This window comes from Camelina sativa, chromosome 17, assembly GCF_030686135.1.
Source record: "Camelina sativa cultivar CO46 ecotype springtype chromosome 17, ASM3068613v1".
NCBI classification, from domain to species: Eukaryota; Viridiplantae; Streptophyta; class Magnoliopsida; order Brassicales; family Brassicaceae; genus Camelina; species Camelina sativa.
Window position 1 is genome coordinate 1723061 of NC_141896.1, and position 25572 is coordinate 1748632.

The 25572-nt window shown below is 37.2% G+C and overlaps 7 protein-coding genes across 7 annotated transcripts; 1 reads left to right on the forward strand and 6 right to left on the reverse strand.

Annotated features, from left to right (window-relative positions):
- Positions 1-50: 50 nt before the first annotated feature.
- Positions 51-2701, reverse strand: LOC104754627 (pentatricopeptide repeat-containing protein At1g04840-like). Its single transcript, XM_010476849.3, has 2 exons — positions 1502-2701; positions 51-1403 (listed from the first exon to the last, which is right to left on the reverse strand). Exons 1-2 carry the CDS (start codon positions 2664-2666, stop codon positions 571-573), a joined length of 1998 nt encoding a protein of 665 aa, XP_010475151.2. The 5' UTR covers positions 2667-2701; the 3' UTR covers positions 51-570.
- Positions 2702-2842: 141 nt separating this feature from the next.
- On the reverse strand, positions 2843-6588 carry LOC104754628 (uncharacterized). The gene is made up of 12 exons (XM_010476850.3): positions 6271-6588; positions 5554-5698; positions 5376-5471; positions 4954-5030; positions 4718-4797; positions 4426-4486; positions 4069-4136; positions 3895-3976; positions 3711-3800; positions 3560-3637; positions 3290-3409; positions 2843-3157 (listed from the first exon to the last, which is right to left on the reverse strand). The coding sequence occupies exons 1-12, from the start codon at positions 6436-6438 to the stop codon at positions 2981-2983; spliced, it is 1242 nt and encodes a 413-aa protein (XP_010475152.2). The 5' UTR covers positions 6439-6588; the 3' UTR covers positions 2843-2980.
- Positions 6589-7027: 439 nt separating this feature from the next.
- Positions 7028-10976, reverse strand: LOC104754629 (ubiquitin carboxyl-terminal hydrolase 2). Its single transcript, XM_010476851.3, has 3 exons — positions 10578-10976; positions 7416-10066; positions 7028-7321 (listed from the first exon to the last, which is right to left on the reverse strand). The coding sequence occupies exons 2-3, from the start codon at positions 10058-10060 to the stop codon at positions 7081-7083; spliced, it is 2886 nt and encodes a 961-aa protein (XP_010475153.2). The 5' UTR covers positions 10061-10066; positions 10578-10976; the 3' UTR covers positions 7028-7080.
- Positions 10977-11056: 80 nt separating this feature from the next.
- Positions 11057-13664, reverse strand: LOC104754630 (protein arginine N-methyltransferase PRMT10). Its single transcript, XM_010476852.3, has 7 exons — positions 13238-13664; positions 12866-13058; positions 12523-12628; positions 12008-12197; positions 11706-11891; positions 11512-11595; positions 11057-11407 (listed from the first exon to the last, which is right to left on the reverse strand). Exons 1-7 carry the CDS (start codon positions 13451-13453, stop codon positions 11231-11233), a joined length of 1152 nt encoding a protein of 383 aa, XP_010475154.1. The 5' UTR covers positions 13454-13664; the 3' UTR covers positions 11057-11230.
- A 114-nt stretch (positions 13665-13778) lies between these two features.
- LOC104754631 (high mobility group B protein 15-like) lies at positions 13779-17236 on the reverse strand. The gene is made up of 7 exons (XM_010476853.2): positions 17043-17236; positions 16005-16158; positions 15502-15580; positions 15211-15367; positions 14994-15116; positions 14480-14895; positions 13779-14371 (listed from the first exon to the last, which is right to left on the reverse strand). The coding sequence occupies exons 1-7, from the start codon at positions 17053-17055 to the stop codon at positions 13946-13948; spliced, it is 1368 nt and encodes a 455-aa protein (XP_010475155.1). The 5' UTR covers positions 17056-17236; the 3' UTR covers positions 13779-13945.
- Positions 17237-19015: 1779 nt separating this feature from the next.
- On the reverse strand, positions 19016-21312 carry LOC104754632 (uncharacterized). Its single transcript, XM_010476855.2, has 2 exons — positions 19431-21312; positions 19016-19346 (listed from the first exon to the last, which is right to left on the reverse strand). Exons 1-2 carry the CDS (start codon positions 21069-21071, stop codon positions 19284-19286), a joined length of 1704 nt encoding a protein of 567 aa, XP_010475157.2. The 5' UTR covers positions 21072-21312; the 3' UTR covers positions 19016-19283.
- Positions 21313-21912: 600 nt separating this feature from the next.
- LOC104754633 (protein arginine methyltransferase NDUFAF7 homolog, mitochondrial-like) lies at positions 21913-25549 on the forward strand. The gene is made up of 13 exons (XM_010476856.3): positions 21913-22203; positions 22511-22622; positions 22855-22937; positions 23036-23101; positions 23238-23338; positions 23479-23597; positions 23843-23883; positions 23971-24059; positions 24135-24294; positions 24364-24480; positions 24735-24779; positions 24879-25010; positions 25105-25549. The coding sequence occupies exons 1-13, from the start codon at positions 22048-22050 to the stop codon at positions 25237-25239; spliced, it is 1356 nt and encodes a 451-aa protein (XP_010475158.1). The 5' UTR covers positions 21913-22047; the 3' UTR covers positions 25240-25549.
- Positions 25550-25572: the final 23 nt, after the last annotated feature.

Below are 25572 nucleotides of genomic sequence, written 5' to 3' on the forward strand. Positions count from 1 at the left end.
ATGATTTATGGCGTATTACCATATATATAAAGTGATATGCAAACACAAGATTAATCATGTAAAGTGATGGACCCAATTAGCCTTGGCGACTGCTATTTGTTCTCATGTGATATAGCTCTGCTTCACATACATTTGCCATGTGTTTCGTTGTCTTCAATAATACACTTGACAACTACATATACTAAACATCTACTTAAGTCATAATCTAAACTTTTAAAAATGTTAGCTTACCAAACTTATTATATTGTTATAAGCATATACTGTAACTGGAATTTTCAGTTTCAAAAACACTCACTAGTAACTAGTAAGCCAATTTTGTCAAACTCCAGTTTCCTTTCCCTTGGCCTGATTCACTACGATGTGTGGTCTGGTCTCAGGAGTATCATGACTATGTTCTATTTCCGACCGTTGTGTGCAAGAACATGACGAGATTTGTACTGGAAAGCGCCATGAATGAACAAAACTCACATGCAGCTGAAGGCTGGGATGTTACAACATCACCTTATTCTTTTTGGTTTTGAGTTATTCTCGTGCATATGTACCTGAAGGCACCTTACTGATCAAACTATATCACCAATAATCACCACATGAACAACTTCCATCTTTGAAATGATGAAACTGTTTTGCATCTCTCAGTAAAATACCTCTTTGGCTGATCTTACTAACATATTTCATTAATGAATGGCAATCTCCGCAGATTCTAAGGTTCTTAAAGATCCTTATCGTGGTTCCAGGAGCAGTTCTTAGAAGCCCAAGTGTAAGAGCCAGTTTCTCACTATGGACTCCCGTAACATTTTCCTTTTCTTCTTCTTCAATGTCATGAATCGACCAGTCAGCTCCTGGAATGTATCCTCTCTCAGTCGCCAGCGATATGATCTCTTCAAGCTTCAAACGTATCTCTTGTGTTTGCATATGACTATAATCACCAGCTGCAAATTTGTTCAGCTGACAGTCCAACTCGATATAACTCCATCCCAGGGATCTCTCTTTGACTGTCTTCTGAAACGGAAATCTTCTTTTCTCAACATCTTCATATATCCCTTTAGCCGCATGTGTTTTGTCTAAGAAAATGTAATTACCACGAAGCTCTGGATCAAGTTCCACAAGATTCTGTGACACAATTTCAGTCCTTCTATTACTCTTGTACGCCTTGCAAGCACGGTAGAGTGCAGCCCATGTTGTAAGATCAGGATTTATCGGCATATTATCTACAAGCTCATGTGCTTCTTTCAACCTCCCTGCTCTACCTAACAGATCAACAACTAAAACATAATGCTTCAGTGTGGGCTCAATCGCATAGTCAAGCCTCATGCTATCAAAGAAATTAAGTCCCAGGTCTACTTCGCCTGAGTTTAAGCATGCAGTTAGAACCGCAAGAAACAGAACCTCGTCTGGCTTCTCTCCTGCAAGCACACCACAAAATAAAGAAATTAAACTCGATGAAATAAAGAACAAAGAAATGAGAATAAGCTAAATTCTTAAACTGAACAAAATCTTTTACCGGAATACAACATTTGTCTGAAACATTGGATAGCCTGATGAAACCGCCCATGAACCGCCCAACCTTGTATCATAGCAGTCCACGAAAGAATATCCTTGTAATTCATATCACTGAACACAGTAGCCGCACAGTCAACTTCCCCACATTTTGCATACATGTCTATGAGAGCTGTCCCTATAGCTCTATCCAATCTAATCCCATTATCCAAAACATAACCATGAATCTTTATCCCTGATCCAAGCGCACCAGATTTTGAACATGCAGAGAGCACAGCAGCAAGTGTGTATACATTAGGCTTCAAGCCCTTCTCCAGCATCACAAAAAAGGTTGAAATCGCAGTTTCATAGTCGCCATTTTGGGAAAACCCATTGATTAAAGTCGTCCACGAAACAACATCTTTCTCTGGCATTACTTCAAAAAGCTGCTTTGCTCTGTTCAACTGGCCGCTATCAACATAACCCTTGATCAAAGTACTCCAAGATCCTGAGTTTCTCTCTGGCATGGATCTAAAAAGTGTTGTAGCCATTCGCATATCCTTGGCGCGACAGTAGCCATTAATCAAAACATTCGATAGCAAAATACTCTCCTTTTTAATACTTTCAGGACTTTCGTCGAACACTTGGTACGCATAATTTAACTGTCCGGTTTTGGCGTACATGTCAACCAAAGATACCCTGACGAAGGAATCACAATCAACGGAGTTCTTCAAAGTCGAGGCATGAAGAGCCCTACCCAACCATCTTAACCCTAGTTTGGAATTAGACTTGAGTACAAACGGAAAAGTTAGCTGATCAGGTCTCACACCAAGCCTCAACATGTGGATGAAATGACGAACTGAACACTCGGGACGAGCATTCTCAGTCAAACCACGGATCAAAACATTGAAAACAAAGAGATTCTTCTCTTCAAAGTTTCTGAAAATCGAGAGGCTATAATCCGGGGTCTTGAGAAGCGCAGAGCAAGAAACCAGCTGAGCAGCGACGCGACTACTGAGGACGTCGCGACGGAGGATCTGGGCGTGAACACGGCGGAGACCTACAGTGTCTTTGCAGGCGTGAATCAGAGATATGAAGTGAGACTCGCCCGGTGAGGCTACACGATCGGCCGGAATATATATTTTGGCGGGAGAAGATTTCGGTTTAAAAAGAACATAAAGCGATTTCATCGTGTACCACTCTCTTACATCAGATCGCCGCGGCGCAACGTAAAGAGACCCTCTCTTATATGGTGTTGGCTACTAGTACTACTCCTCGTAACCAGATTAAACCGATATTAAACCGAGATTAAACCGTGTTGCTCTATATTTATCAATCTGTTTCAAACCGGTTTAGAGCTTTTAAGTTCTGGTCTCCAAATTTTTCACTTATTAAGACAAAACAAAAAGAATGTTACTTGCCAGTATTATTCATAGCGATATCCGAATTTTTTTGTTCTTTTAAAAAGTTTTCATAATTTGACACAAGAAGACATTGCATCGATTTAAAGAACTCCAAAGAAAGGGTTGTTGATGGCGGAATTGAGCTCTGTTCCAGCTGAGTTGATAATGGCTGAATCGATCTTGTCTCTAGGTAAGAACAAGAACTCTCCTCCTTCAATTTTCTCAAACCCACATAGCTCCATGAACTCTATGCCTCCTCTCATCGAACCAACCCTGTCCTGTTTTACATTTTCATTCCAGTAACCATAATTAATAAGAAACAGGAGTCAGGGACTATCATCATCATTGTGTTCAAATCTAATTTGTTTACTAATCGAGTAAAACTTGATGCTATGGTAGATTGTTTTTACCTGAAATGTTTGGTTTGTGAGTCTTATTTTCCGGAATTTCTCCTCATCTGGATTCTTAGCAACATTTCCCATGTAAGTCAGCAGAGTCTGAAACGCTCTCTTCACTTTAGCATCCTCCTCCTGAGCCAACAAGTAATTTACTGTTATTGTCAAATTTTACTCAATCCACCCACAATTTCACCCAAATTTCCCTGAACCTTTTTCTTTTTTGATTGCCAAAAGATTACTGGCTGTTGCAATGTGAGTTGTTATATGTTGAATGTATTTTACCTTGTGGGTTTGCTTAAGGGACCTTAAGCATTCTCGCATTTGTTCAGTCTTTGTGGCGGGTCTAATAGGCAATGAAGACTGCAAAATCATGTATTTATAAGAAAGCACATAACAGGAAATATATAATTGCTTTTGAAAATGTTTTGTTTACCTTCTTCTCCTCCACAACTGGCACTGAAGGTTTTGGGGTTGCAGTTGCAGGATCTTCCGGAGGCAATCCGAGTTTCCGCCTTCTCTCAGCCTGTTAAAATGTAAACATGAGCCTTCAGGATTTTTGTTGGGAAATAAAAAAATGTAATGCAAAAGGTATGTAAAATCTACTGCAGTAAAGATACCCTGTCTTCTTCAAGTTTTTGGCGGATCTTTTCCCTAGCACGTTTTTCTTCTTCTTTCTCAGCTTTGCGCAAAAACATTATACTGAAACAGACAACCAACAATTAGTCACTTAACAAACAAAAACAAAAGAATTAAGCTAGGCCTCACATTATAACCAGGAAACAAAAACATACCGCTTTCTTTCGTTTTCTTCTTCCATCCGCTTTGCTTCTAAGAGTTCCTTGCCAATTCTTATTCGCTCCTGAACCAAATACTAACATTAATAGATTATAACAGAAAAAGCTGCAATAAAAATATAACGCATCCTACAAGCACATCCTTATTATCGTACCAAGAGTACAATGCATTAAATACTTGCACAGCAATTACAGCCAGTGGAGCTTTATGCATGCCAATTTACAGGTAATGAACTCAGGTCAAAAGAGCAAAACTTAGTTTTAACAGAAGAGAATAAATGTGGTTGCATACTTGCATCATCATAAGATTAAGTAATTGTAGATAACAAAATTTATTAAAGGATAAGACAAAACCTTCTCTCTCTCACGTTCCATCCGCTTTTCTTCCTCTTCTTTCTTCTTCCGCGCACGTTCCCTAAGATGTGGAGCAGCAAAGAATGAGGGATACATAATTTGACTTTTAAAATAATCACCTTACAGGATTGTCATAGAACATTGACAGTTAACTAATACAAATCCAACTGTATACATGCTATCAATTGAAAAACGACTAGAAATTCAAGGCACATGGACAAAAAAAACGGATGCAGGTGCATGCTAGAAAAGAAACGAACATGGACAAAAAAAAACAGAATACTCATAGAACCTTAATTCTTGTGCTTTTATCTTCACTTCTTCTGGCGTAAGAGCAGGTTTAGCAGGCCCAACATTAGAGTTGGCAGGTACCTAGGCATACAATCAACAACATAGGCATTACAGTTATTGAAGGAATGAAGTAATTTTAATAGCACATACGAGCATAATACAATATGATAGAAGATTGTGTCACAACAGTTCAGAACAGACATTTTGCTTAAAAGAAACTATTGACAAAACATTCACCTTTGGCATTTCATCTACGTCAGGATCATTCTCATGCTCCATCACCCAATTAACTGCAGCCTCGAGACTGGCATTGCCTAAGGGAATGAAATTAAAATTATGTTACAGAAAATGAAACGGAGAAGATCACGATAGAGAACTTCAAGAATCAGATGAAATACCATAGTTAATAGTACAAATTGACATCAGAAAAAAGATCAAGATAGAGGAAAATAGAACATAGAACCTCAAATTTCTACTTATAAATTTATCAAGCTTCAATGAGATATAGATGACAGTTTACATATTAATCTAAACATAGGAGCGGTGTTCAGGGGCTCAATTGCACACGAACAAGCTAAAACTCAATCAATAAGCCAACCCCTACTGTGATCAGTGGCCATAAATTCAAAACAGAAGAACATGAAACACAAGATTTTTACCAGAGTAGTGGAGTGCTCGGGTAGCTCGAGCTTTAGGGAAGCCCATCGCTTCAAGCTCCTCGAGAATGTTTTTGTCAACGTCTGGAACAATCATCTCTGCAGAAGGATCATAAGAAATAATGTTGGAAGTCACATTAAGAAACCCATGCAACACATACACATTAACATGACACTGTACCTTCAGCAGCCTCTCCACTACCACTAGAATTATCGTCAATGTCCATAGAAACCTTAGGAGCTTCCAAGCTGATGGGTTTTACCGTCTCCAATGTCTTATCTACAAACTCAGTATGCCCTGTTCTTTTCGTGTGCAAATCGCTTTCCTTCACATTGTATAAAGAATGAGACAAACAATCAGAAATAATCGAAATACTAGAGCATGAAACTACGACCAAATTGCAAGAAACCAAAACTCCACAAGGAATCAAACTACGGAACTCTGGTAAAAGCACCAAAGCACATGATACAACCAGAGGAGAAAGACAATACAGAAGCAAAAAGCCCAAAAGAATTGAGATCTGATAACACCGGTGGGAGAAGAAACCAATAATTGGCATTAAAATTTCAACTTTACACTCTAATTAAAACCAAATCAGCGGGAACACACATGAAAAGACTCAATTTCATTCAAGACTCAAGTCAAAACACATCAACTCGAAACCAAAGAGCAGTAAAGGTTGTAAACAGACGAATCAAATCGAGATCGCAGAGTCAAAACCAATTGAAGAGTGAATAAACATCGAAATTACATGTAGAAAACTCGAAATCCCGATAAAAGAAAAACCCAGGAAGATCTGTTTGTAAACTTCTAACTACCAACCACGGCACCAAAAAAAAAAGGGCAATTCAAATTCATCAAGAACAAAAAAGAAAAAAAAAAATCGAAGATCCGTACAGTTTTAGAGCGACAAGGCTTGCTGCAAGTAGTACAAACGAGATTGAGCACGGCCTCAGTGGACTCGGCGAAATTGGAGTGAGAGGTGAGCTCAGCGTGCTCCTGAGCCTCCTCCACGGACTTCAGCAGCGCACCACAATCGCCACACTTGAGCGATACTCCTGCCATGGCTACAACACGATCTCTCTGGAACTTGTGATTTCACAGAGACTCGATAGGCTTCCCCTTTAGGCTTTAATTAATTAGGGGAAGTCCGTTCGTTGCTTGGGGAGAGAGGAAGACGTAAGGACCCGGTTCAATCGTTTCTAATACCGGTTCAAATTGTTAAAAAAAAAAATTAATCGGTTAAGCTTCGGTTCGAAAGTAGCGGTTTAGTAACCGGTACACTTCCGTTAAGATCATAACAAATTCACAATCACAGGCAATCTTCTTCAGCGAAGCCTTCCTGCAGCAAAAGCTTGAGCCAATTGTAGCAATACCTGTTTAGAGAAGCAGCACCACGAGAATCACACAAGTTTGTCAACCCCATTACTAGTTACTTTTGCTTCTTAGGCTACGATTAGAATAGAACTAGCTCTTTAGTTTTTTTTTGTATATGGAGAAATAGATTCAGACATGTTTCTGATGATACATATATAATGAAACTTTCATGACTCCGAACCAACATTAATAAGAAGAAGAAGAAAAAACAAAATTAATGGTATTTGATCTAATGTGATCGTCAAAAACTTTCCCAGCAAAAGCTGTAGAGAAGAAGAAGATCAAAAACTAGTTTTCTTCTTTCAGTATAATAATGGAAACAAAATAATCTCAGTCTTGTGGGAAGATCCGTTCGTAGAACAAGATATAAGCTTCAGAATGCAGAACCTTTTCCCATGAAACCTGACGAACATGTGCATCGCTTACGTTATACCACACTGTGGAAGATGATTCAGTCTCTTTAACTCGCTGTCCTCCTCTTACATACGCCACATAATGACCTCCTCTCATCGTTCCTGAATGCTCCACCAATCCAGCCAGTCTGTAAACGGGTGGGTCTTCTTCCTTACATCTGAAAGAAACAAAAAGAACAAAGAATCTGGTTTAACATGATGAAATCAAAGGACAGATCAAAATGTGGTGTCGCAGGAGATCATAGATGATACCTTGAGTCCATATACTGGCGAAGATCAATGACCTCTTTGAAAGCAACATGACCATTTAGCTTACTTAGCCTACCACGCAAATCTTGGCTGAATCGTTTTAGATGGATGGTTAAGACAGGTGGGGCTTTGTTTATAAGTACTCTTTTAGTTGCATCTCTCTTTACTGTGATCAGTTTCTCAGAATCTTCTTCTTCATCTTGAGCTCCTTTGGAATCACTTTCATTAGCTGAGTGAGAACTCGTAGCTTTTATCCCATTAGTGCTATGATCATTGGCACTACAAGTATCACTTGGATCTTGCATAACAGCCAAAACCTCGGTTTCTCCAGAAACTCCATTTCCAGTTTCATTTTCATTTTCTTTCAGCCATCCGTTGCTGGTGTCACTTGATCTTGATTCATCTTTTATGGATTTTTGCTTTTCTCTCAACCGTTGGAGTTTCAGGTTCTTTGAACAGTTCTCGCAGTGCCAAGCATTGTCATCCGACAAAATCTCAGGCTTTGTGAAATGAGCCAAACACCTCTCAACAGACACCGGTGAATCCGAGTCATCGATTTCTTCAGGATCAGACTCGCTGCTGAACACCATAAAACCAACTCCTGAAGCTTCAGCCTTGGAAGGAGGTCCAAAAACAGGTCCTTCGGTCATCTCGGGCTCATCAAATAAACCACCAAAATCAACAAAATCACTATTTTGTGGTTCATGATCACCAGTAACAAATGAAGATGAAGCCTCACATTCACCTTCCGCAACCGTCTTATCATCACAGGATATTTCTTTGTATGGCATGTACAGAACCTGTGAATCTGCAACCATCAAAGGAAGCTCTTCCTCATCCCAAGGATTCACCGAGGAAGAACTTTTCCCTATACCAGGATCACCACCGATGCAACTAGCTTGATTGATTTCAGCAGAAATACCACTTGTAGCTGTGCATTCATCAGACTGCGTAGCTTGTACATCTTTTTCATCCAAAACGGCTTCCGCCTTTGCAACTTCTTCATTATCTAGCATCTGCCTCTCTGCGTTACCTTCCAAAGTCTGATCACTTGATGAAACTGAGGTACTGGCCGGAATATTTGGAACTGCTACAATTTGATTAGCCTCAGTTGTCGAGACATTCTCAACACCATCTTTTTGCATATCCATATTCGTCTCATCTCCAAAAGTTTCTGGTCCAATAATATCCAACCAGAAGCTATCGAAACCAGTTTCACTTTGTGTTGCACTTTCTGAGGCCGGTTTACTGTCAAGGGTTATAACTGAAGGAGTCTCTAAAACAGGACCATTTTCAAGGGGTGCAAAAGTAGAACTGGATGTATCCGAATCAGCTAGGACAACCAAATCTTTTCCAGGAGAATTCAGTTCCGAAAGAGTTTTACTTGGGGGAACTTTTGAAACCTTACTTACCTTTGACACATTCTTGGGGACTCTTTTTGGTGGAAGCTTAGCTTTCTTTGCTCGAGAAACAGTTTGCGGCTTTTTCGGAGGGGTTTTCTTGAACGGTACGGGTAAGGAGAGATCTAAAAATGGCTCATAAACTTTTGAGGAATGCCCGCACTCCATACAAGAAACAATGCTTGAAGTTTCTCCCCCAAATACAGAATCCATGAGAGTAGATTTCTGATCATTCTCAGAATCACCACGCTTCTTTCGCAAGGCTGACTCTTCGGTGCCCAACGAATCTAGTAAACAGCGTAGCAACTCGTGGCTATCATGCTGGTCATATCCCCTAAACTGGGGTGCCTTAGAACAGAAAGACCCAAAAAAGGCTCTAGGATTTATCACACTCTTCAAGCCTGCCTCAGGTTTCGTTTCAGCGAATAATTTCTTCAGGGAAAATGCAAGAGGCCCACCGACCACAGATCCATCCTCCTTCAAGAAGTGATCGCGTAATTGATCCAAAGAAAGAAGATTCTGCATTATCGAATTAAAGAAACATGTGTTCCCAAGGTTAACTAAACCTCGCGCAACATAACCATCTCTTGCTTCTATACCACTGGTCACAGCAACTTCTGACTTGATATCACTAGTGATACTGCCACTTCCTGAGCACTGGTCTTCAATATCAGAAGAAGCTAAATTGTTTAAAGATCGTCCTTTAATCAATTTAATAACCTCTGAGAGCACGTCTTTCTTCTCACCATTCTCTTCTTTTTCAACAGGGAGAAGAGAATGGCATGGGAAACACCATCTTAACTGGGGATTTTCCCATTGAAGCACCAACCGGTGACGCGTTAACCTGATATGCCTCACAACATGACTCTGAGGTCCAGTTGGTAAACCAACACCCCCACACACATAACAGCCACATTCCAAACAAAGCCAAATAGCTTTTTTGTCAGAAGAAGAAAATTCTTTTTTCCCCTTATTTCCTTTTGCTTTAGTTCCTCTCTTCCCATGGACCCCTTCCTTGCATTGGTCACACTTAATCTGCCGGGAAGACTTGATCTTATCAATCACTTTATCCAAATTGAGACCCTTATCGAAATGCACACAAGCTTGGGTCTCCTTAACTGCTTTAACATCAACCTCAGCTGTTTCCCCGGCTTGACTACTCGGCTCTTCAGAGACCTCCTTGGACATTGTGGTGGTTTGAATCTCCTTTGTTGGAGCTCGGGCCTTCTTCTTCGCTTTCTTCCCCATCAGTTACTGAAACGAAATGAGTGAGTGATTAAAGTTGTTACTTCATTTACAAAACCAAATACAAGTGGAGTAAAATACAAATGAAGCAATGAAGTGCAGAACAATAGATAAAACATTGGAAACATCACCAATACACAGATAAAGACAACACAGGAAAGAAACTAATCCACTTTCATCAAGGGCACAGATGGGATAACTGGAAAAGAGTACAATCAGATTCAAAATCAGAACCTGCCCATTTCAACTTCAATGATTTTGAAGATAAACCACTCATAAAATTAAGACTTTTCACGAACTAAGAATTAGCCATCAAAATTTACAAGACTCTAAGAAGTACCCACAAAGAAAAGTATACAACTTTGTAACGACTAGTAATCAAAGATCCAGAATCCAAAGTCCAGGCATAGAAAAATCTCATATCTTATTACTACTACTCAACCTGACCGCTATGGGAATTGGAAAACAAGTAGCTCAAAACAATCGTATCAAATCAAAAAGCAAAATTTAGAGAATTTACCAACAAAAGCCCAGAAGAAGAAGAAGAACCCTTAGTGTTACAGCTTGGGAGAATATTCACATGAGAAGAATCGACACTCGAAAAATTGGGATCTAATCTTAGCCTAATCAAATTGGTTTATACGGGAGGGGGAGAGAGATAAGAGATGTTATCAGTGGCCGCCGTCAAAAAGGAGGAGACAGAGAGTCGACGAACGAAAGAAACTTATGTGAAAAAATCGAATCGCTCCGAAAGAGGGGCGAAGACAAAGGGGCTAGTCTACTGACTTAAGAGGCTCTTAAAATCGTTCTTTCTCCCGTAAATACAAAAATATTTACTAACTTATTTTTGTTAAGACACTAACAATTATGTTCCAAAAGAAGTAAAAAATATATTCTTAAAAAAAATAATTTGTATAATAAGGATACAAATTTTAGGATGTTTAGTGAAATACCATATGATATGACCAAAAAAAAATGAAACAAATATAAGACATGATATCAAATCAAAACCAATATAAAAAAAAATAAAAAACTATTAGAAATTGTTACAACAAAATCTCTTTTACAAGGGAAAAAGGTCAGAAGCAATAAAACAGTACATTTTTTGGGTTCATGCTCTGGTGGGGATACAAGAACCAGCAAGCCCCAAGGAAAGCTTCTGTTTTAAGAAAATCACTCTATGAAGTAAGTCTTCTTGAAAGATTCTTTGGGTTTGCCAGATGATTCTTTTATTTCACAATTAAGCTCAACCTCCATTAGTCTGTGATTTTCCTTTGACCGGCTCATTACCAAACCAAGATTCAGGTTATCACCTTCCTCGACATTTATTGGATTCGACATAATGAATACCTGCCAGTATCAGATCATCATAACACAGTCATTAGCGTCTGAAAACAAAATCCAAAGTCTTTGATTGAATAATCATCATAGGCCATGGTTTGGCAAGTACGTACCTGTTGACCCCAGTGTGTGCAGTGCTGCTCACTTGGAGCTGTGGTCAACTCGATTTCTTGCTGTGCTGGGTCTTCTTTTCTCCCCTGGTTACAAAAAAACAAACAAGTTACGAGTAAGTATATATAGAGTTTCTTCAACATACACACACTACATGATGCAACAACACCATAATCTGTAGTCTGTCCAAACTAACCAAGAACTGAACATCGAACCATCCACCAAAACCACATAGCCTTGTGTGCTCCACATTGATGACTGACGATACACTTGATCTGACTTCCTCAATTTCACTGACAGAGGCAGTCAAACAATCCATCTCTTTGACAATTGTAGGGGTGCCTATGATTTGTTGTGGATTCAAGTCATTCCACATAGCCGTCTGTGTACACAAAACACAAATTTTATGAGTTTCCATGAAATGACAGAGCAAAAGGTTTTGTAAGGAACTTATCTAAAGAGAAATTTAATTTGCTGCAATAAGAGCTTTGAAATCACCTGTATGTAATACTTTTCTTGCTCTTCAGCAAAAGGTTTTGTTAGAACTTCCATATCAACCCCATAGTAACTTTTGATCTCATCAGAAAAGTTATGCCAGTCCGCCATTGCCCCATCAAAATCATTCCTCTTCCGATCTGCCATATTAGATTTGATGGGTGCAAGCCACATGCGAGCATGACTAGGGTACCTATTGGATTTCAAGCATATTTGTTATGCCACATGACCTCACAAAAAAAAGACACACAAAGTACCAACAATCAACCAAATCTTTACAAAATCATTTTCAATATTAGCAACATGTGCCACATGACCTCACAACTTATGCATGAAATTTCATTAGAAGTTCTATAACTGGCATTGGAGGAAAAGGTTTTGCCATTAAGATGTTTAACAATATAACCACACAACATCAAGCTCTCAAGTGCCATAGGCTCATAAGTAACAATCATGCATCATTAAATTTTTAATGGTCAAAAAAGAATAGAAATACAATTAACAGAAAAACCACTTACATGACACCAGTCGGCTTTAACCATCGGTCACGAGCACTAATCACAGAATCAAACATGGACTCCCGCAGAAGGAAGTATCCCATCCACTCCGAGATAATCACATCAACTGCTCATTAGATTGAATATGTAAATATTAGCGCAGTGTCAATAATTTGTCAATCCATAGTTTCTAAAACCCAATACCGATACAATGTCATATTCTTAGGCTTCTGAATATCAAACAACAATAGGCTCATCCAAAACTATATTATCTCCTTACTCTTTCTACTTGAAAATAAGCATGATACTCTAAAATCTTTTTTTGTTTGCAGTGAAAGAGAAAAGATGGGAAACAGAATAATACCCTTCTCTGGCAATGAAATATCCTCAACTGAGCCTTCAATGACTTCAACAATATGGTCAAGGTTATTGGCTTTGACAAGGGCACGAGCATGATCAGCCATTTTAGTAGCTTCAACAGCATAAACCTTCCTGGCACCAGCTTGAGCTGACCAAATAGCAAGTATCCCACTTCCAGTGCCCACGTCTAAGACAGTCTTCATCACCATTACCAAGACAAAATTAGGCAAATATTAATACCCAAAGAAAGACAGAGACCAATGGATTATAACTTAGCAATACCTATCTTAAGACCAAATTCATCGACTACAGACATATCAAAAGTGGTAAAGTTTATCTAACACAGCTCAAAAGAAAGATATGAACTTTATTATACCTTGCCCTCAAAGTGATGTTTGTTCTGGAAAACAGCATTGAAGTAAGCATCCATACGGACACGGTCGGAGAGCATATCTTTCTGGTGGTAGAGGAAAGAGTAAGTACAGAAGTACTGAGCGTAGTCAACTTCTTTGTCAACTGGAGCCGACGGTCCTCCACCGCCGCTTCCGGCCGCTCGTCCGCCCATTGTGCCGCCGTTGTTGGAGCCCCTCATCTTCAGCTTACAGACTTGCAAAGAGATGCTTTCGACTGCGGCAAAAAACAAAACTTTGCTCCCTTTAATTGGAAAAAGCTGAAGTGGGGGAGAGAGCTGCTTGAGTTTTTTTTCAGACGGCGACGGACCAACTTCGGAAAACCTTAGGGTTCCTTTTTATATAAACAAACCAAATCAATCAGAGTCTTGCTTTAAGTCTCTATCTCCCTCCTCCGCTTTCAAAATCATATTACTGGGTTTACTTCATTCGGCCCATTTTCTTTTCAAGCCCAATTTTTTCGGCCCATTCAGATTTTTAATTTACTAATAAAAATAACTCTTTGAATGCAAAATAAACTTTTTTAAAATTAAAAAAAAAATCCTTCAAAGCAAATTTCAAAAGAGCAAGAAAATGTTTTCTCATAAACCTAAAGAAAAAGAAAAGAAAAAGCATAGTACTAAGAACAAAAGACATTGTCTTCTGCCACAAGTAAGGTATCTGAATCCCCATCTTCAGTTCTGCTCAGCCGTCACCGGCAAGGTAGGCTCATCGGCTTTCTTGATTTGAGATGTTTCCATCACAACATCGCCACTTTTCTCGTTAGGTGCAACCACCATCTCGGAAGGATTAGGGTTTGGGTTTAGAACTGAGGGGTTCATTGATGACTCTTCCAATTCAGGATCAGTATCGCCGCTCTGATCATAGTCATGTGGCTCGCTTTCACCTGAGAAACCGCTTGAGTCACCTTCTTCATCATCTTCTTCGGCTTCGTCTATTGGATGATCAGCTTCAGCCAAGTCTACGTTTTGTTGCTCTGGAGGTCTCTGTTGCAGCGGAATAGCGTTGCTTATGGGCTGTTCAGTCTTTTGCTTCTCATTGTAAACTTCCATTTCACTTCGATATCTCTCTTTGTCCTCCATTGCCTTCCCTTGGTAAATCTAAAAATAAGAGAGAATCAAACAGATCATGAGACAACAAACCAGAAGAACCTAAACAAAATACTTTGATAACAACTCAAAATATTAGAGTATGTGAAGCTTCAATACCGATTTCTCATCTTCATGCAGCTTGTTCCATAGTTCACCAATCATCCTGCTGATATCCCTATCCTTACCGGGATGAAGCGGTTTCAGCCTCGCGTGCTGCTCGGCGAAAAAGAAGTTGTAACCACTTCTGTTGGGTTTTGGATGAGCAGGATCACGTCTTTTAATCTCTGATTTCTTTCTTCTCCTACGGCGTTTTGCTACTCCTCCAGTAACACCCTGAGGATTGGCAGAACTGTTCCAAGTGTTGGGGAGTACACCATGACTCTGTTGCGGAGTTTGATGAGCACTTGTGTTCTGAGGAATTAGCTGATACAGAACTCCTTTAAGCTGCTCTGATCCCATTGTTACAGTTACAAGGTAACCATTTTCAAATTTTCCATCGATCACTCCAACCACATTTGATCCAGAAACAGGTCCTGAAACAATAACAACACAAAGATTCTAAGGGTTTTACTCAGATTTAAGTCACAGTATCTCAGTTGGAACATTTTATAGAAAGAGAAAAAGTTGAGACCTCCGAAGAATTCTCCAGGATTGATCTTCGGCTGTGGGGTAAAGTTTAGACCTGGGAGTTCATGTGCAGGTATAATGGCTCCCTGCATAAGTCCTGGTCTAGCAGATGGGGTCTGCATAGAGTCTAGAGAAGATATGTGTATTACAAAACAGAGAACAAACTGAAAGATATCTGAAGTTCTGGTGAAATAGTAAAAAGGTTTTAATGTGCAACAAACCTGGAGGAACCTGGCCATTAGTTCTGAAGTAATAGATTTGCTCATAATTGTTAAGCAGCGAGAAGTAGTATTTGCGCAGCACATAGGATGCATTTGTTGCTGTTGGAGGAAAGACAAACGTAGCAGTTACTTCTTTCCATCTCCTTTCATTAAGTATCTGCAGTTCAAAGAAGGAAAAGGATCCAAGAACAAAAAGGTCACTATAGATTTCAAACAATAGCAAATTTATGAGACTTAGAAAACAGATAACACACATAGCATGGAATCAATATTATCATTGAGAGGACATACCTTATTGATTCCACCACGAGAGGTTACCTCAACGAAAAGCTTGTGCAAGTCCAAATCTCTCCCTCCTATGATCGGAACCCTACGATCACAAATTAAATATGTAGAATGGTTAAAGCTATAAGCTATAAAGCATTGCAGCCATATCCAAGAGCATCAATCAATCTCATGTAAAAGTTACAATACATTACCCAAGAACTAAAGGCGTGAAACACAAAAGGATAATACGCTACTGTAAATTAGACTACAGACACACATGTACACAAGAGAGATTCATAGTATAGACAGAGAATTTCATGCACTGGTAAGTGGTAGAAGATGAAACTTTTATATATAGTTTAAGGTGAAAACACAAAGCATGAATCATCATCAACCCAAGAGCTTAAACCTCAAAGATGGAGACTTCCTAAACACAAATTTCTATCAGAGCCAGCCAACAGATAACCTCTGAACTTTAATCTAATAAATAATGAGTAAGAAATGATATGGGAGAAAAGAGGGCTTACATGAATTTAGTACCCAAGAGAGAGTGCAGCCTTTCCAAGGAAGACATGAAAAGCCTAGGGTCAGCAACCACAGCCTCATACGTTGCTTCAGGGGTAACACAAACATTGTTCATTGGCACTGACCCTTGCTTAAGACAAGAGCTTGATGCCATTCCTACCACAACCAAAAAGACAAAAAGAAAAAGAACAAAAGGTAAGCACTTTAAGATCATTTACTCTCTTTAACAACCACTAAACCTTCTTCAGCATTTACTATCCGGCTTATTAATGAAACAAAAGGCAGAGACTTTAAGGCTCTACACACATCTGTGTGCAATTAACCGTCTTCCATAAAACAGAAACTCAAAGATACACATGACAGGAGTTCAAATTTACAATATTATCCACAAAGATGCATGCAAATGAGAATAAAAAAACAAACTTGAAATAACTAGTAAAGAGATTGCAAAGTCCAAGAAAGGCTAACTTAGAGAAAGAAGAAAAGCTGTGAAGCCCTTTCATAAAGTCTTCTCCTCCTTCTGTTTCTTCAATGCAGAACAAAAACTGAATACGACAGATTGCCATTAAATGTAAAAGGACTTGTGCTACAGAAGCAAAACCAGTCTTTAAGGAATCAAAACAAAGACACATCTCTTTCACCCTATCTCTATCTCTCTCTCTCTCTCTGACAAGAAAAAAAAAGGGAATTTTTTATGCGCCGGCAACGTAGATTTTCCTGAGATTTGTAGGAACAAAAACCAAGAAAACCCTCCGGAACAGGCAGGCATATTAACAAATACATTGCAGGCACATCTCTTCTCTACTGATAATTTAATGCCCCAAACCTTCCAATAAGCCATCAATTGAATATATAACCAAAGAAACTACGAATAGATTTGTTCGATAGATGCAACAGAGGAAAACGAATTAACATCAAAGAAAGAAACCATTTTTGGGGTTTCCCGCGAGGCAGCAAAAAGCCCAGACGACAAAAAGAGAGATATGATAAAATAATAATACTAATACTCATAGAGAAGATTTAAAAGAAAAAGTAATCACCTTTGCTAACCATTTACCCTTGAATAATCATAAAAATGAAAGCTTTGGTTTCTCTTTAATGGTGAAATGAGAGTGCATATAGCGGAAAATATATAATGAAAGAGAGACGCGTACGTTGATTGATGTGTGTATGTATGAATGAATCAAATGAATTGTGTGTAGGTGAAAAAATAAGGAACCCAGATGAAAGATATAAATAACAACAGATGGGGTGGCTATAAAATAGGTCAAATTTTTATATATTTACCAAAGGGTGAGAGAGAATTGAGCTATATATTGAGAAATAATGCATATATTAAGGAAGATTAGATATATTATATCAAAATTTTGAAGGGGGAAAACAATTTTCTATTTTAATGCAAATTTTAGATCTTGAAGATTGACCACAAAATTATCAAATTTTTTGAAATTTAATCTTTTTGTATTTTAATACATTTTTTTTTTGATAAATATAGTTTTAATGAGTTTATTCAAACCAAATTTGTTTCTATTTTTATATAATACTTTTATTATTAATTTTTTCTTATTCGTTTTTAACAGTTATTTATGAGTGGACCGGAAATTTTTTAAAAATATTAATTCATTCAACGGTTTTATTTTATCTAATAAGTTAATAAATTAAACAGCTAAGGAAACTTACACAATTTTTTTATATATAAAACTATAAATTATTGTATATTAAAGACTATAAATTCTTAAATTATTGTATATCAAAGACTATAAATTGAATCAACAAACTTATCAAATAAGTTAAAAACAATTAAGAAAATTCACATAATATTTTTATAAATTTTCTATTTCTCTTAAAGCATCGTGTCAATTTTTTCGATTTTTATACAATACATTGTACTAATTTAACATATTTTGTCGTATTTGTAAATATCAAATACTATAAATTTAATTAACAATTTTATAGAACGGTAAAGAAAACAACTAGCTAGCTAATGACTCAAATATATTACATGTACTATTTGCAGAGTTGAATAATTATGTGAAAAAAATTAACACTTAAAAAAGCAAAAATGGATATATATTTTCCTAGGTTTACAATTAGTAATTACAAGAACATTTTGTAATATCAAAAAAATGTGGTTTACTAAAAACCTAGAGATAGTAAAATATATCTTCCGTATGTAGATGGTGGCATATTCTATTAATCACTGTATACTGAAAATGTGAAAAGATGTATTAATTACACGTTCATGTGATTTTAAATTTTCAAAATATATGGAAATAAATAATTATATACGTTGAATATCTTGTACCAAATGTCCGTGTATAACCGTATAATTTCAAAAACAGGAAATTAAGATATTGAGATATCAATTTGTGTATAATATCACAAATACTTATCTTATACATTCAAAATTGACTAGGCACAATTCGTTATATTGTTCAACAAATTCAACCATAAAATATTAAAAATATATATATTATATGCCATATCAATAATGATGACTGCAAATTACCGATATGTTAATCCTGCTGGCATTACCAATCTTTCTTTACAAAAAAAAAAAGAAAATATTTTTTTTTTAACTTATAATATTGATTTACATTTTCAAAAGTAAAGACAATCTACGGAGAAAAAAAGTAAGATTTTATTATTTTCTCCACATCTTTTCAATTTGTATATTTATATTCTTATAATGAATGATTCAAAGCCTAAAAGATTCACTATCTCAACAATCATTAAATTAACATCCCTGATCTTACATACATTCAAAATAAAACTCAATCCGTTGGATATACTAGAATAAGTGAATAACAGTTTTATTTCGGTCAATCGAAAAGCTCATTTTCTAAAAAGAGGTGAAAATAATGTTAGGCGAGTGTTTTTACACACTAATACTAATTAACACCGACTCTAAACTATATTTCATCAACAAGATATCACAATTATATTTTTCAATCGTTTTATTTGGATATTGTTCTATCAGTTGCATGACTTTTTCAATGTAGCTTAAACTTGATGAGAAGAAGATATATGTAAGTATTCTCCAAATTGTTAACGATATAATCAAATAATTAAGAACTAAAACAAAGCAAGCGCATATGTACACGTTTGTATTTTCTATACACAAAAATCGCAAAAAAAGGTTTTAAAAGCATAAAATTAATTCATTCCCAAAGGGTTGTCTTGCGATCCAAGCTTTTCTCGATTTAGATGGCTCCAATTCTTTAAACCCGTAAACTGATAACCTATCGAAGTTTCTTCTACGTACATAGAGTTTAAAAGTTTCAAGAAGAGTGAAGATCAATCGAAGATCTTCTACAACCTCGCTTCTCTGACGTAACCCTTACCTAAAAAGACACGGCAAACAATTAAAAACTCATCACAGTACAACTTTTTTTCCACTCGAGGGTTTTGGAAAACTTCGTTCAAACCTTTGATGATAAAGAAGGCAAAGATGCTCGTCTCGTAAGCTCCGCTCTTTCCTCTTGAACAGCCTTTAATCTTTCTCTCAACAGTTCCACTTCATTCTCAATCTTTAACCTCTCATAATCAACCGCAGACATTGATTTTCTCCTTGAACCCGAAGAGCTCAGCGATTTCTTGCGTGGACGACATAATGGAGGAAGCTTTCTAGCAATACCCGAGACAATGATACTACTGTTTTCCCCCAATGATTCTTTAGGTTTGCTAACAGAGGAGTCGTCAAGATTCTTCTTCTTATTACTAATGTTCTCTGTTTCGTCCTTCACCATATAAACATCACGCACACGTGAGTAGGCGACTTCTGAATCTGATTTATAAAGATCTCTGTTTTTATCTCTGTTTTCAGCTTCTTCTCTATAAGGCATATCAAGAACCGTTCCATCGAGTTCTTGAACGAGCAAAGCTCTTCTCTCTTGAGAGTCTTGATGTTGTTTATGTTCCGGTTTCACCGTCTTTGCAGTAGTAAGATTCATATCTCTTGTTAAAGAACATTCTACTGCGTCTTCTGTCTCCACGAGTAGATGTCTATAAGCTTCAACTTCTTTCTCCAAGAAATGTTTCTCCCTCTCACGTCGTATCAAAATGTCTTTGAGTATGACCATCTCTTCAGCATCAAAAGTAGATTTCTCTTCGACCATTCTTTGGAACTGCCTCGCTTCCATTTCTACAGCTGCCTTCTCGTCTTGCAGCCTATGTATCATCGCCATTGCTTCATCCGCCGCTGATGCTGCAGCGCTTCTCTCTTTGTCGAGCTCAACACAAACCGCTGCTCGAGCTGCTCGCTCTTGTTTCAATAATTCTTCCAAAACCCTAACAGAGTTTTCCTCTGTGTTTCTGAAAAAAGATTGTTCTGATGATGTATTGGAGTTTACCTGTTCATTAAATGATACAGTTTTTTCCAATTTTGGCCAGTGAGAGATAAAACCTTTGCGGTCATCATTGGAACATCTCTCATCTTTAGCTCTGAGAAAGACATCATAAGGATTCGTCGTCAAATGGGATTTTACGGTGGGATCATCAAAAGCTTCTGGTGAAGAAATCGATGTAAGACTTGCACAACTCACACGACCTCTCCTATGGTTTTTAAGACTGTTTCTTGATCTTCGTGTTACAAAACGCTTACCTTTCAAACCTTGAACGGTCATTAGATCAAACCTACCAAGATCCTTATTGTTGTTCATCACATTTTGTTCTTCTCTTGACAAATCCTCTGTTTCAGCTTTAACTCTAGCGTCACTTACATCACCACTGTTCTTTCTCACCAGCTTGAACTCGACAAACCGGTTCGAATCATCGTCGCTAGTGATCGAACCAAAAGGGATCTTGCTTTTGATAGATCGGTCTACGGCTGAGATTTTCTCTGAGGCACAATCCATCAGAAGCCCTTCATGGAGACATTTCCTCATAATGTTTGCATCGGAGAAACGTCCGTTGTGAAATCTTGGAAGAGGTAAACCTAGAAAATCTAGGAATCTCAACAAGAGATGTATACAAAAAGATGTACATAGAAGCAGATAAGCTACGGAGAGATTCAGAAAGGCTCCTACGAGACCAGTGAAATTCCAATCTTGCGTATATAAACACGGCATTTTGATCAATTATATTAGCTTCCTCTCTAACTTTTTGAGTCAAATCTGTTCATCAAAACTCGCAAAATTCAATAATCAAGAAACATAAATCGTCTATTCCAACTTTGATAGACCAATTTCTAAAAAAATAAAACGAATAGAAAAATCTCATTCCGGAATTTTAGTTCTTGAGATATAAGAAGAAATTTATATTCAAGTACGTAAAGCAAACAAAGGTGAACCACATGTTGATGGGATTCTCAAAAAGGTAACTATTTTTGAACACCATGCATAATAATTGATCATTCAAATCTAAAAATTGGATTTTACCTGAAGCTGAGGTTAACCATTAGCCAAGTGGAGCCAAATGCGAACGTTAGACGAACTTGTTTTTCAGTTTTTTTTGGTTAATTTTTTGTAGGTTTTTACAAATAATATTTTTAAGGTTTTTTTTTTGAGATTTAATTAATGTTTCACTGTTTACAGAATATTAAGAAGATAGTTATCATATTCAAAACTAAATTTTATAGTTACAGTATTTCACAAACAATATTTTAAAATATTTGTTTTGAAATTTAATTAATGTTTCACTTTTTACAGAATTTTAAGAAGATATTATCAATTTATCATAATTAAAACTAACTTTTATAGTTACAGTATTTCACAAATAATATTTTTAAGTATTTTTTTTTTTTTGAAATTTAATTAATTTTTCACTGTTTACAGAATTTCAAGAAGATATTTTCATAATTAAAACTAACTTTTATAGTTAGAGTATTTCCACAAACAATATTTTAAGTAAACCTTTCGATTTTAATAATTTTGTTTTTTAACTGGTTTACGTAATTTTAAGAAGAGAACCAGGGATTTTGAATTAAGAACGGTTCGAACTGAACCGGAACTAAACCCTAAACCTCTGTGAAACCACCTGAACCGGTGAGATCCTCCTGCATCTCGTAGAGAACGCGACGGAGAGAGAGATAGAGAGGGCGAGTCCATGGCTCTCTTTCGATTTATCCATTCTCGGAAGCTTCAACCACTGTTTTTCAGTAAAAGTGTTGTTGCAAATGTCGATCAATTCGAGCTGCCATGCCTTGGGTCGCGTCGAGCTTTCTTCTCTACTCAGAAGCTCATAGGCGATGAACCAGTACTCGTGAGTTTGTTCTTAATCTTTGCTGATTCAGCTTTTACCTACTGGAATCAGTGACAAATTGATCAACTTTATTGTTGACATCTCGAAATCTGTACATTGATAAGCAAATCCAAAAGACATAACTTTTCGAAATTCTAAGAATTAGTTCTGCTCTGAGTTGTCTCTTTTGAGTCCTTCTTAAGAGTTTACAGTCTCCTATTTCTATCCAGATCCGATTTTTTTTTTTTTAATGCGTTTTACAGATTTCGTTTTTAATTTGGCGATTTCTGGAATGAGGGACTAAATGTGTTTGGTGAAACTGAAACAGGTTCGAGATTTCATACACACAGCATTATATGATCCAAAGCACGGCTACTTCTCTCAACTATCAAAATCTGTTGGGGTTTTGGAGAGAAGCATTAAGTTCAACCAGCTTGAAGGTAGGCTAAAAACTTCAAGTTTCACTTCACTTGCTTAAGTGTTAGCTAGTGGTAGTGTTTGAATTCTTGAATTTCAGATACGCCTATAACTTCCCCGAAAGGAATATGTTGTCTTTTATTAGGGGTACTATGTTGTTTCTTCAGGGCTGTATTATCCTATTAGCAGAACATTTATATGGCTTGGGATGGTATCTCTTTATTTTTAGTAATTCGATTGTTTTCCCTGTCCTAGGAAGGAAAGCGTATATGAAACTCTTGGAAAAAGTATACAAGCAGAGTGACATTTCTTGGTTTACTCCCGTGGAGCTTTTCAAGGTGAAAGGCCGTGGATAGGTTTCTTTGTTGTTTTCTTGCAAAAGCCTTCACTTGTTGTAAGTATCCTATTTTATGATCATGTCGATTATCTCTTGTAGCCTTGGTATGCTCATGGCATTGCAGAAGCTATACTGCGTACTACAAATCTCTCAGTTCCATTAAAGGTATTTTATTTAAATTTTTGTTTGAACTCACACTTAGATCATATGTCTTAGGAGATTTTCATCCCACTCTGCGAGTCAAAGTATACATATGCACTGATTCTTCTTTTAATCAATCCCACTTGAACTGTGTGCTTAGATCTATGAAATTGGTGGTGGATCCGGCACGTGTGCTAAGGGTGTATTGGACTATATAATGTTGAATGCTCCAGAGAGAATCTACAATAACATGAGCTACATGTACGTGCTCAGTTTTCCTTTCTTCTCAATATAAGCTAGCATGAATGATACAAAATCATATTTGGCTGGAACTTCAGCATAGTAAACTGTTATGAAACATGCCACAATATTAACTGCATGCTATTTTTAATGTGTATCAGTTCTGTAGAAATCAGTCCTTCACTGGCTAAGATTCAAAAGGAAACTGTTGCACAAGTTGGAAGTCATCTATCAAAGTTCCGAGTTGAGTGCCGTGATGCATCTGATCTATCTGGATGGAGTAAGGTCTTTTTGTTCAGCACAAGGCAGATTCTGGTTTTTAGTTTCCTACTCAGAGTAATCGTTAGTCAAATGAGGTTATGCTACTAGATTGTCCTTGTGTTGGAATTAGCAATGATATCCAAGTTTTCTTGAGACTTCTTATTAATTACGATACAAATTAGCCAACCACATATTATCGAACAAGTTTCAGTTTAGTGACTATGAAGTTATCTATCTGTGCTTATAGAGTAAATTTTTAAACAGAGAATGTGGAGCAACAACCGTGCTGGGTGATAATGCTTGAGGTATGTAATTATGTAGCTGTGGTTTCATTTGATAGGTAGGTATTTTGTATTAAAGAGAAATCATACGTCTAACTTATACCATTGCAGGTGCTAGATAATCTCCCACATGATCTTGTCTATTCCAAAAGTCAAATTTCCCCATGGATGGAAGTCTTGGTTGAAAATAAACCAGAGAGGTACTACGAATACATGTTTGGTTCAAATGAAGTTTATTTCTGCTTATAGTGATCACGATCTCTTATAAACTGTAGCGAAGCACTCTCTGAGCTATACAAGCCTTTAGAAGATCCACTGATCAAGCGCTGCATTGAAATTGTTGAACATGAAGATGAACCGGTTTCAAAACGAAAGGAAGTCTGGTCTAAACTATTCCCCAAACCTAGACGTAGTTGGCTTCCGACAGGTTGTTTGGTAAGAAAAATGGTGTCTACATATTAAAACAGATGTTGTGTTGCTGTGTTCTAATTTTTGAAATTCCAGAAACTGCTAGAGGTTTTACATACAAAGCTGCCAAAGATGTCCCTAATTGCTTCGGACTTTAGCTTCTTGCCCGATGTGAAAGTTCCTGGTGAAAGAGCCCCATTAGTTTCAACAAAGGTCCGTTCTATATTTCTTCTAACTATGCACTGACGCCTTTTCTAGTATGTGCCATAGAGTGATAGAGATATGGGCAAAGTTTATGCTATACCTCATTATTTAAAACAACAAGAACTTGGTTTGGATATTAAGAAACTGTCTTTATGCATTAGTTAATATCAAACTTGTCTCAAGAAAACTAGAGAACAGTTTCACCCGAAGAATACATCCTTGAAATGTAATAATGATATCTTTAACAATGTTTGTATTTGCAGAAAGATGGGTTTAGCTCAGATTACAGTAGTTATCTAGACGCAAAGGTGAGATATCTGAAAATCTCCTACTTTGTCTACTTAAACTTGTAACCTCACTCAACAAATTTCACAGTTCATATGTATGTTGGATGGTCTTGCTTGCAGGGTGATGCTGATATATTTTTTCCAACCGATTTCTGGCTTTTGGAACGAATGGACCATTATTGTTCTGGTTGGAGGAAGACGGAAAAGGACGGGACACCATCGAAAAAAGGAAGGAAAAGGAGAACTCTCACGGTAAAACAAGATTCTCTTTAGACATTACAACAAGAGTGGATATTTCTGCAACTTTTCATTAACAGTCTTTTCTTGTTCTCTGTCTTGCTTGTAGCTCGATACATCAGCATTCATGGAGGAGTTCGGTTTACCTTCAAAGACGAGAACAAAGGACGGATATAACCCCTTACTTGATGACTTCAAGAACACTAAGTTCTATCTTAGTGTCCCAACACACAACACTAAGTAGCAAGCAAAAGATTCATCATCATCAGCCCATGGATGTCAGAATTTTGCAGAAAATGAGAGCTTTCTCAATTCCCTTTAAAGGGTTTATTAGAACTCTGATTACTTATTTCTTCTCTTATATGATTTAATAAGTTTAATCAAATATTCCATGGCCCAGCTTTGTCTCGCGCCAGTTGGATATAGCTCCAAAACGTAGTTATTTGCTTTTTGCGTTTTGCTGTGCTTCTGGCTTTCAATCACTCTTTTTGCGATTGTAATGTAATGGGTTTTGGTTAAACGCGCCCAAATAACTGATTTAAAACTTTGATCTACGGATGCATTCTCGTTATTTTAT